We start from the raw sequence: 12448 nt of genomic DNA on the forward strand, positions 1-12448 counted from the left end.
TTCCAAAGGCTTGGGTAGCTCCATCCTTCCAGCCCTTCCAGCTCTACCACCCACAGGGAGCATATAACTCTCTTTTGTGGTCACTCCATTCTCTGCGTGCAGCTTTCCGTAATCAGTGCCTCCCGGTCTGACATCTCCAACATCCTGGGGTCTCCATTGTAGCTTAGGCTTCATCTTCACACACACCAAAACATAATAGTGGTATTCTATTACTGTATCTTCAGCCATGAATGATGGCATTTTTTAAATGAAATTAGCCAACAAAATGGATTCTTACCTGGTACTGTGAGTGATTGGTAGGAACAGGAGCTTATGGGAGAGTCTACTTCACAGATCATTAGCAGATAGATTTGAAATATTTCAAATGATTTTATACAACTTTAATTAAGAATTTTCCCCCCTAAATTCTTCTTTTGTGGATCCAAAGAATATTCCTCTTTTATTCTATGGTAGCTGACGATATTATAAAATGCCAATGAACATGTCCATGAATAAAATACTGTAAGATACACACATGGAAAATTCAGAATGCCTGTAATACAGAGTTGTTCTTAGTTATATAATTCTCGTAAGTTAATGGTATATCCTTCTTTTCTGTCTTGTTTATAGGTAGTCATTCTTATTATGAAATACGTTTTTAAATATAGTTTCAAATAAATACATTTATTTGTTTCAAATACGTTTATATGTTTCAAATAAATATATTTGCTTCTACCTTGTATATATGATCTAGCAGAAACTCACTCTGCCTCATGGGGAGAAAGGCACGTAAGTCGTCGCATTCTGAAGTAGATGCACTGGCAGTCACGCTTATTTGTTTTATAGGGATGAACGAAATCAGTCCATCATTGTAAGTGGAGAGTCGGGCGCAGGAAAGACGGTCTCAGCTAAATATGCCATGCGATACTTCGCAACTGTAAGTGGTTCTGCCAGTGAGGCCAATGTCGAGGAAAAGGTCTTGGCCTCCAACCCCATCATGGAGGTAAGAGCAGCACTCTTGGCCCTTTGCTGTAGTCTCTGATTAAGAAAGGAGCTGAGAACTTGATTACTGTAGTACATGTCAGAAAGTCGAAGGTTTCCAGCCACTAAAACTAAGGGAATTATTTTCTGTCTGTTAGTAAGAGATCTAGGAAAAGTGAAAATTCTGAAGGTGGGTGTTTTGAGTAAATCCTAGATGTAGAGGAATCTTCATTACTCCATAATGTACTTTTAACTTTCAGAAAGAATTCTGCCTATAATACCAGGCAGCACTTCTTCATGTCTATTGTTCCTTGTACAGAGGTAAAGTTACTCATTTCCTCCCAGTCCTGAGTACTTGTTTATACTCCTTCCAAAACAGGGTTTGCTCTCACTCAAGCAAGAGTGAGTTCTGTATCCTTTTACCCATGATACATTTTCTATGCTTAGTTCAACCTCTTTAGCTACAAATTTTAATTTTTTCCCAAATCTGAATTACATATATAAACCCTAATCACATGAGCATTTTTTACTTTTAGAAAAAAATAAAACTGTTGCCAGGCAGTTGTGGTTCGTACTTTTAATCCCAGTACTCTGGAGGCAGAGGCAGGTGGATCTCTGTGAGTTTGAGGCCAGCCTGGTTTACAGAGCTAGTTCCAGGACAGCCAGGGCTACAGAGAGAAACCCTGTCTCAAAAAAACCAAAAAAGAAAAGCAAATGTATTATACAGGTGTGTCTTAGTAAAGAAATTCAAAATTATAAATTCTTGAGAAAGGAAATACCATGAAAAGATAATGTACCTTCAAAAGTCGGATGGGTACGATGGTTTATGCCTGTTATCCCAGCATTGGGGAGGCTTAAGGGAGGAAGACCACCATGAGCTGGAGGCCAGTGGGCAGCAGAGTAAGACTCTGCCTCAGAAAAACCAAACCAAGCCAAAGTCAAGGCCATGTACAAAGTAGATGCCTTTGTATATGTGCCAAAAACAAGGGGATTGGATGTATGACAATTTGATGTTTAAAGATTTGTAGCTGGAAGAGAGTCCCTTGTTACTAGTACTTCAGGGAGGTTATAGCTTTGTGAAAAATGAGAAAAATAGATTTCGTTAAATGGAGAGAAATCAGGACAGGCAGAAACAAACCCTTGGTGTGAAAATTCACACGGGCATGATTTCATCCCTGTCTTTTTCCTGTCAAGTTCTCGTTCTCAGCCACACACAGATGGACTCAGTTGACTGATGCGCCTTGGTACGGGTGGTTTTTGCAGTAAACTGACGAGAGGTAATTGTGCCTGGTTTGCGGTGCTGTGTGTAACATCTCTAAACCGCTGCTGTGACCTCTGTCTACATGGCTGCCCCTTAGAGCAGCAGGACTCCCATCCTGGATGGCCTACACAAGATACTCTGAGGAAGTGGAGAGGCTTCCAAAGCTAGGTGTGCTGCAGGAAGGAGGAGGAGGTTTCTGTTATAACATGAGCAGGAAGGAGCAGGTGGCTGTGCCACAGGAAAGTAGTAAAATCTAAAATTAAGGTTTTGAAAGGATTTAGCTCTGTATATAGGAGTGGATGCTACTGATGTTTATATATATATATATATATATATATATATATATATATATATATATATATATATATATATAAAATTATATAGGAGCAATACATTTTGTGGAGCCAGTTTTTAACTTGAGTTAAAAAACAACAGGGCCGGGCGGTGGTGGCGCACGCCTTTAATCCCAGCACTCGGGAGGCAGAGCCAGGCGGATCTCTGTGAGTTCGAGGCCAGCCTGGTCTCCAAAGCGAGTTCCAGGAAAGGCGCAAAGCTACACAGAGAAACCCTGTCTCGAAAAACCAAAAAAAAAAAAAAAAAAAAAAAACAGGGCTTATTTTAGGCTTTTATCCATTTTCCCCTAGTGCAACAGATTCCTAGATTTGACAGAGCCCTAAGACATCCTAGTTCCTAATATTGGAATATCCTAAAATCTTGATTGTTGGAGCTTTAGGAAGTCCCAGGCCTTCTGGGATAAATCACCCAAAACTAGAATTTGAGTTTGTTTTGGGAATACGTCCCAATGACCTTTTTAAAATAATGTCAAAAGCAATTTTCTACCTCTTTCAAAAAACAGCTACATTGTTTTGTTGTCATGGTTTACAGTAAATTTGAGTTTTGTTGGTAGGAATGATATTAAAATTTTAAAATGGACACAAACACTTTTTTAAATAAAATGCATTTAAGAGGAGTTTACCTTGTTTGCTGAGATGAGCAAAAAAAAAAAAAAAAGATAAAGGTTCTCTTTCTGTATTACTGTTTACTTATTTGCATTTAGATCAAGAGTTCCCTTGATAAAGGACCATTGAGGGATGTAGTTCAGCAGTAGACAGCTTCATTACAAGCCCCTGGGTTCAGTTCCCAATACCATATACAAAAAGTAGAGAATTTTCTAGCCTGAAGAGATCACTCCGAGTCCTCGCTGCTCTTGCCAGGCATGGTGGCTCATTACTGTGATCCAAGCTCTTGGAGACCGAGGCAGAAGCAATAAGAGTATTTTGTGTTCTTGCAGAGGGCCTGGATTTGGTTCCTAGCATCCCATAGTGGTTTACAAGCACCTCAAACTCCCATTCCGGAGAATATAACACCCTCTTCTGTTCTTCTCTGGCACCAGGCACACATGTGTTGCATGTACGCATAAAATAAAAATAAATGAATTTTTTAAAAGTAGAGAATTTTTAGCAACTGCAAACAGGTTGTTTTAATTTAAAAGACCAAAAGAGAATGTGGGAGGCAGAAGTAGTGGCATACCACCTGTAATCCCAGCATTTAGGAGAGGGCCAGGAGTTCAAGGCGAGTCTTGGCTACATGGTGAGTTTGAGGCCAATCTGGACTACATAGCCCTTGTCTCAAAAAAACCAAAATAAACCAGGTGGTGGTGGTGCACGCCTTTAATCCCATTACTGGGGAGGCAGAGGCAAGTGGACCTCTGTGAGTTTGAGGCCAGCCTGGGCTACAGAGTGATTTCTAGGAAAGGTGCCAAAGCTACACAGAGAAACCCTGTCTCGAAAAACTAAAATAAATAAATAAATAAATAACAATTTTGATGACTCATATCTATAATTTCAGCTTTTAGGAAGTTAAGGCAAAAGGATCAATATGAGTTGGAGTCCAGCCTGGGCTAAACAGTGAGTTACAAACTAGCCAGGGCTACATAGCAAGATCTTGTCTCAAATTAAAAACCTAAACATATATACACCAAACATAGAGGTATCCCGTTTTATAAAAGAAACACTGTTTGATATAAAAACACAGATTGACCACAACCTAGTGATAATAGTGAGTGATTTCTACTCTCACCAATACACCGAGAACAAAAGAACTCAGCCAGGAAACTGGAGTCAAATTGATATCATAAATCAAATGAGCCTAGCAGATATCTACTAAACATTCCACCTAAACATTAAAGAATATATATTCTTCTCAGCAGCTCATGGAACTTTCTCCAAAATCAATCACATATTAGAACAAAGCAAACCTAAACAAATAGAGGAAAATTGAAATAACTTTCTTCATTCTATCTGATCATAATGGAATAAAGCTGGATATCAACAGCAATAGAAACCACACAAATGGCACAAACTCATGGAAACTAAGCAACACACTCATGAATGATAATTGGATTAAAGTCGAAATAGTGAAGGAAATCTAAAAATTCCTAGAATTGAATTAAAATGAAAACACAGCCTGCCAAAATCTGTGACTTTGATATAATTAAGGGAATCCCAAAAGGAAAGATTATATTACCTAGTGTCTGCATCAAAAACATGAGAGATCTCAAATTAATAATTTAAGGACACACTTGAAAGCCTTGGAAAAACAAGAACAAACAGTTCCCAAAAGAGTAGTCAGGAAGAGATAATCAAAATCAGGGCTGAAATGAATAAAAGAGAAATGAAGAAAAATAATACAAAGAATCAATAAAATGATTGTTCCTTGAAAAGATTAACAAGATTAACAAACCTCATCCATATTAAGTAAAGAGAGAACAAATCCAAATTAATAAAATTAGATATAGAAAGGGAGATATTACAACAGACACTGGGGAAATTCAGAGAATCAAAATTGGAAAAAATCACTTAAAATGAATTTCTAGATATATATGGTCTACCAAAGCTATATCAAGATGAAGTTAATAATTTAAATAGACCTGTAACCTCCAATGAGATAGAAACAGTAATTAAACAGCCCCCCCCCCCAAAAAAATAAAAAAAGCTCAAGACCAGATGGATTCAGGACAGAATTCTACCAGACCTTGAAAGAAGAAATAATAATAATAATATCAATACTCCTCAAATTATTTAGTATAATAGAAAATGAAGGAACATTTCTAAATTCTTTTTACAAAGCCAATATTACCCTGATACCAACATTAGGGACAAAGGCTTAACAAAAAAGAAAATTATAGGTCAGAATCTCTGATAGATATTGTTGTAAAAATTCTCAATATAATACTTGCAAACTCAATTCAAGAACACATCAAAAAGATTATCCATCATGCTCAAGTTCACTTGGTCCTAGAGAAGCAGGGATGCTTCAACTGAACCATAGCCATAACCTTCCTATAGCATAGCAGTTTCTTGTTGATTGAAATGAAAAGAACATTGGAGTCTTGTGGATATAGTACTTAAAAGACAGAAGAAAATACAAACTAGAAAATACAAACAAAAGATACATCTTTCCATATTAAGTCTAAAGGTTAGAATCTTGTCATTATTCTTTAAATTTTTATTTTATGTATATAATGTTTTGCCTGCATGTGTGTAGGTACACCACATCCTTGCCTGGTACCTCCTGAAGCTAAAGGGCATCAGTTCCTCAGGGACTGGAGTTAGAAACAGTTGTGTGCTACCATGTGGGTGCTGGGACTCAAACCTGGTTCCTCTGGAAGAGCAGCCAGTGTTCTTAACCACTGAGCCATCTCTCCAGCCCCCAATGTTTTAATTTTTTAAATTTGTTGGTTAGCATATAACATGATAAGCTTCCTTATGGCATTTTCATGCATAATTATCTTAGATTGAGCCCCTGCTCCTCTGACACATACCTGCTCCTCTCTCCCATCTTCCTGTCCCTGACACCTTTCATCCCCAACATTCCCCTTTTTACTTTCATAAGCTCATCTCTTCCTCTGGGGATGCTAGTGCTTCTCAGAGAGATTGAATGGGCCTACTCTGACACCCAAGCCTTCAAACTGACTGCATTTGCTCCGTCCATCACTTGTTGTTCTGTTTAAATGTTTTACTCAGAGTCAAAAAGGCCTGCTTTAGCCTTAGCCTGCCCACTTCTCACAGTACGTAGCATTGCTTTAGCAAGTTGCCAGTCTAGTATGAGAGATGGACAGTACATACAAGCTGAGGAATAGAAATTGTAGACCACTTCCCCCTTAGATATAGACATGAAATTACTCAGGGCAGGGCCTGGTAAGCACTCAATGATATCATTGATACTGCTGCTTTTACTACAGGTAACCTTGTATTTACTTTTTGACAGAATATATCCTTTCAACTGAAAATTCTGTATTTATTATTAATCTCATATTTCTAAATAAAACACCAGAAAATGTATGGCATACTAAGTTTTTTATAACGTCAAGAACGGTGAGCTAAGTCACAGTTTATCAGAATGCAGAAAATAAATGTCTGTGGAGTGAGTGCTCAGCCCTAAATGGGACATCTGTGTTCACACTCTTCCCCAAATGCTCAGGAACATCACAAAAGAGGGAGTAGAAAGATTATAAGAGCAGAGAATAGGGAGGGCTGCCATAAAACGGTGTCTTCTAGACATAGCAGGGCGACTGCAGTCATGAACTCTCAGCAGCTGTGGTTGCCTGCATGAGACCAGTACAGGGTCCGAGCAAGTCAGAATCCCAGCCAGGATGGTGGAGGAGTTCATGAAGCCCTGCTCCTGCCTGAGAGCTCTTTGTAGCTGATGGCTGCAGATGGCTGGAGACTCAGTTTCCTTCAGGGGTGTGGCTCCTGGTAGATTGTCCATGAACATATGGGCAGCTCTGATCAAGTTCACTCCGTTTGAAAAAAGGACATTTGAGATTTTTTTTGTAGTGTAACTTTGCTTTTTTGAGTATAGCACCATACCCAAGAATTAGTCACTAAACAATTCATGAAGTTATCACCTGTGGAGCACTTTAGAAAGTTACTCTAAAATACCCAGTGGAAATCAATCCAACCAGTATCCATGATCATTCATTTCATAAAGCTGTAAGTTGAAGAGGAGATAAGTCTGAAGCAATATAGAATGCACTAAAAATGTTAACCCAAATTCTAATAATATCCTCATTGCTGACACAAATTCTGATGCTCTCTTCCTTCTGTTTGAGACAGTGAGGACACATTTTCTTTGACTGTCAAAGCATCAAGTATGTGGACTCTGTGGCTACGGTCCTGTTGTTTTATCCCTGGTATTATTCTTTCTCTTAACATTCTGCACTATTTCTCTTCATTATGGTTTTGATATACTAATCCTAACAGAGTTTGCACAAGGGGCAAATGTTAATCTTTTATGAAATAAAGTTATTGAGTGTTTAATATATATATAATGTGAATGCTTGCTCTTCTAACTACACTTGTTTTTTGTTTTGTTTTGTTTTTGCCTTAAAAGGGAAATTTACAGAAGCATGTCACTTTCTACTAAATTAAAAAGCAGACATGTGCCATTAAAATTTTAAGGTTACATATAATATTAAGAAGAAAGTTACATTCTCAGTATTTGGTTGAAGATATTTTACAAGTTAGATAAAACCATCAAAACCAGTGCTGGACTGGAGATGTTACTCAGTTGGAAGAGTACCTGCCTAACATGAACAAAGCCCTGTGCACATGCCTGTAAGCCTAGCACTCTACAGGGAGAGGCAGGAGGATCAGTTCAAGGTCATCCTCAGCTACATAGCAAGTTCAGGGTGAACCTGGACTACATAAGATGTCTTTAAAACAAACAAAGAAACAAACACAACCCCCAAACAATAACAACAAATAATTGGGGTCTGAGGAAGTAGCTCATGGATAAAGTGTGAATCAGACTTTAGGTCCTAAGTACCTACCTTAAAAATCTGGGTTTGGTGGCTTGCCTGTAATCTTAGTGCTTAGGAGGTAGAGACAGGGGATCCCTCGGGCAAGCTGGGTAGCTAGACAAGCTGAATTATCAGCTTTGGGTTCTGTGAGAAACCGTACCTCAGTAAATAAAGTGGACAGTGGTCAAGGAAGTCACCTGACATTAACCTCTGGGCATCATGCACAGTACAACTGCACATGTGTACTTGTACACATACACACATTCACATTATATTCAAGACAGCTCCCTTTTTTTTCTTCTGGTTTCTGAAAATGGCATTCAAATTGAGTGAGTAAAGCCAGGCATGTTGGCACATGCCTATAACCTCTGTACTTGGGAAGTAGAAGCAGGAGCATAAGAAGTTTAAAGGCATCCTCAGCTTCATCAGGAGCTCATGGCTAGCCTGGAGTATGTGAGATGCTGTCTCAAAATGAAATCAATCGGTACAATGGATAATACTAAAACCTGCTAATAAGCAGTCCCATTTGGCCTCTGTTGCTATAGGATAAGGTGATAGAACTGTCTAGTTCTAAAGAGACCTTTTATACCAAACCAGCATTTCCAGGGAAATTTCCCTTTGTCTTAATGATTTCATTTACAAGACAGTCTTCTGAATTTTTGATGGCTAATGACAGGATGGTGTATGAAAATCTCACCACTGCTGCATCAGTCCTGCTACTCCTGAAATTCATTTCTATGAAATGACAAGACTAAGATAAACTGTTGGCATCTACCTGTGCAGTCGGGGTCCAAGCAGACAGTATGCTGCCTACAAGGGAAGAATTTGTTTTCATATTAAAACAATCAGTTAAAACTAAGATATATATTCTAATCCTTCTCTCTCTGAGTAAGCTTTGTAAATGGCATACAGTACCCTTCTAAAATCTTGTCTTCTCTCTTGCTTCTTAGTCAATTGGAAATGCCAAAACAACCAGGAATGATAATAGCAGCCGGTTTGGGAAATATATTGAAATTGGTTTTGATAAGAGATATCGAATCATCGGTGCCAATATGAGAACTTACCTTTTAGAGAAATCCAGAGTGGTATTCCAGGTAAGCTGGATGTGCACACACATTCAAATACTTGTGTGGATTTTTGGATTACTATATAAATTACAGTTATGTGAAGTTTTCCTGGGGAGATGGGAACAAGCAGCCCACAGTGGGCACCAATGACAGAATAAAATAACTTTTATGGAAGTCCAATTTGATGGACCAGTGAGTTTATTAGGCTTATTTACATAGCATGGTTGACCCCAAAGCAGCTGTATTACTATGAAGTCCCATCCCATCATGAATGACAACCTCATAGAAGCGGCATCATAGAGCCTCCCTTTCAGGTAATCTTCCATTTTTATATATTTTAGCATCTCCCAAGATCATTTGCACTGGGGGAGGACAGAGCAGAAAGTAATTGCTGCAATCCCAGCTGCAGCTCCTGTGACCCCACCTCAACTTTTTCTATTAGTATATATCACAGCTTCATCACCATTACCTAGGACCTAGCTACATCTTTGGGGTTCTGCTCAATTCGTTTCCATGGCTACAAGAGCTAACATAATCTCCTTTCCAAGATGATGGCCATTTATTGCCCAAGGAAAAAGCTACACTACAACAGTTGTAGAGCCCTTGCTTGCTAGTGTGATATACCTCATTTCTCAGTACTCTTGAGCATATTCTCACAGTATTACCATAAACCACCCTTGGATAGGAACATAAAATGGTTACTGCCACAGGTAGGAACTACTGCTTCAAACTAGTAGTTCTTGAGAGTGGGCATTGGTTTCAGTTTATTGTTTTGTATTTTACTAACTTTTTAAGTTACTGTACAAGATAATGGATTTCATGATGACGTCCGTGTATGTACATTGTTCTTAGCTCCACACCACTCCTCCACCCTCTGCTGTCTTTCCTGTCTCTTGCTGGTGTGCTTTCTCTCCCCACAGTGTCCTCCTGCTTTCATTCTCAGACATATATGTGTGCATATCCATCTACATATATCTGAAAGCTGGATTTCTGCATGTGAAAGAAAACATGTTGTTTTTCTCCACTCCATGACCTCTTGTTTACTCCCTCCCCCTGCTTTAAACATCATAACTCATCATAGTCTCTATTCCGCCTTCATGTTGGGTGTTCACGTTGCTTCGTGTGTGTGTGTGTGTGTGTGTGTGTGTGTGTGTGTGTGTGTGTGTGTGTTATGCATTTATTTATGTTTAAATCTATATTCTGCATGTAAAAGAAAATATGCACGGTTTGTCTTTCTGAGTCTGGTGTAGTGATTTTGACTTTTGCTTACAGATGCTTGTTGAAAAGCTTAGTTAAGAGGAGACATTATTTAGTCTTGTCTTTTATAGTTCCCAGTTGACAAAGAAAGCATTTTTTAATCTTAGGATATAAAATTTTTTTGAGTAGAATAGTGATGTTACCAGAGAAATTGAGAGAGGGAAGTCTCTTTGAGCTCTTAGTCTTATTGATAAAATAATTTAAAAACAAATTCAGGTGCTTGAGGATAATTTTACTGAAGTTTGGAAGTAAAACAGCAATAGACGAAAGCTCACAATCCCAGCAGCCACCAGGAAGAGGGAAAACAGAGAACAGTCAGGCCTTTTAAGCTAGGCTTGGAGGTCAGACAAGGCCCAGAATATAAGGAAAAACATGCTTAGGGGTGCTGAGTCTCATCCGAGTTCAGAGGTACCCAGTTCTAGGCACTTGTACCCTAGAGCAAAGGATTGCCAAGGGAGGCATGGTTAGAAATAGAAACAGACAGCTCATTAAGAAAGGAAAAGTATCCAAAGAATGGAAGTGGGCTAATGAGCTAAGGAAAGAGCTCAACAAATACTGGGCCATGTGGCCCAGATCCATTACAGACTATTTACATAATACCGCTTCCAAGTTTGAATAGGCCGGGCTTCTTGTGAGCATGCTCTTTAGAAGAAGACCAGTAAGGAAGGGCTTCCAGCCCTCTTTTGCAGACTGGCATTCCTCCTGTTACCCTGATGTTTCAGCCCAGACCCTGTTCTCCTGCCACAGTAAGAGCTAAAAACAATCTGCCATAACCCAGCTGTAAACTGCAATCACACCACAGTTGAACATTCGTACAGAATTTTTGTTGGCACTTACATTGCTGTTCCTTTCTGATGGAAAGACCTACTGTATACTTGCAGCACTAGAAGGCGCACATTTACACGTTGTAGGCGCATTGGGGAATGTAGATTATCATCAGAAAATAGCAGTATGTGGCTCCTGGTAACCCACTGCACACCTCATCCTAAGAGCCAGAGTTTCAATGGCCCATGTGCTGGATGCCACATCATTAAAATTCAGGCAGGATCCAATCTTCTGTTGCCAAAGTCTGTTGTGGCTTTGAAATTATCTTATATACATCAAGAGGCATGAGTTAGGGGAGCCAAGAACCCTGGCTTTAACTTTGGGATTGTGCCTGATTAAATATTTAATTTTAAATTATAACACTTGATATGTATAAACTTAAAATGTAATATTTGAGATGTATAGTAAGACAATAACCACCCTCCTTTTAAGTTACAAACAACAGTACTATTCCACACATTAATACTTATATAAGATTTTAAAAATTGTCAATAGTGAGAAGAAAGAATGAGTGAAATATAGATAGGTTAAGTACACGCAGAAATATGTAAGAACACGGGGCTGGATAAATGGCTCATAGGTTAAGAGAGGACCTGGGTTCAAATCCCAATACCTATATGGTCTCTAACAACTGTCTGTAACTCCAGTCCCAGGGAATTCAACACCCTTTTCTGGCCTCTACATGCACAGCACACATGTGGTGCACAGACAGACATGCAGGTAAAACACCTATGTACATAAAATAAAATTAATCTTTAAAAAAAAGAAATTTGTAGGACTGTGAGCAAAGATAATACAGATAGGAAATTGACCTTAGTCAGTATGTAGACCAGTGGCTAAGACTGCCTAATGAAGAATTTGGTAAAGCTTAATCTTTATCTTATAGGTGTGGTAGTAAGTCTGGCAGTTCCCCAGTCTTCAGGAGTATAGAACATTGAGAATATTTGTTATATCAAATGAATCACAGTCAAAATAAGTATGCTAGGTATTAGCTATTCTGTACAAAGATGACCACAGTGTTTCTGCAGACCCACCTGCTTTTCTAGTTTCTGTGTGCTGAACCACCTGATCTCCTACCTAATCATGCTTGTGATCATTGGTATGTTTGTTCAGTGTCCTGTGTCCCTGCAGTAGTCATTGACCCCTTTAGGCTTCAGAACCCCCCCCCCCCACACACACACACACACTTAACCTTATTAACACTAATCTTTATTCACGTGAATATACTCCAAAATCTAAGAGTCTGTTGATTGGATTTTAGTATTCAGCTTCATA

At 38.8% G+C, this 12448-nt stretch overlaps 1 protein-coding gene across 2 annotated transcripts in view; it reads left to right on the top strand.

Moving 5' to 3' along the window:
• Positions 1–12448, top strand: part of Myo5a (myosin VA) — a 156888-nt gene that overhangs the window by 58203 nt on the left and 86237 nt on the right. For both annotated transcript variants that reach the window (XM_052714464.1, XM_052714473.1), the window contains exons 5-6: positions 826–982; positions 8975–9118. In XM_052714464.1, the coding sequence (XP_052570424.1) occupies positions 826–982; positions 8975–9118 (301 nt within the window). The remainder of the gene's footprint in view (positions 1–825; positions 983–8974; positions 9119–12448) is intronic.

This window comes from Peromyscus californicus, unplaced genomic scaffold, assembly GCF_007827085.1.
Source record: "Peromyscus californicus insignis strain IS unplaced genomic scaffold, ASM782708v3 Scaffold_11__1_contigs__length_118956290, whole genome shotgun sequence".
Classification (NCBI taxonomy): Eukaryota; Metazoa; Chordata; class Mammalia; order Rodentia; family Cricetidae; genus Peromyscus; species Peromyscus californicus.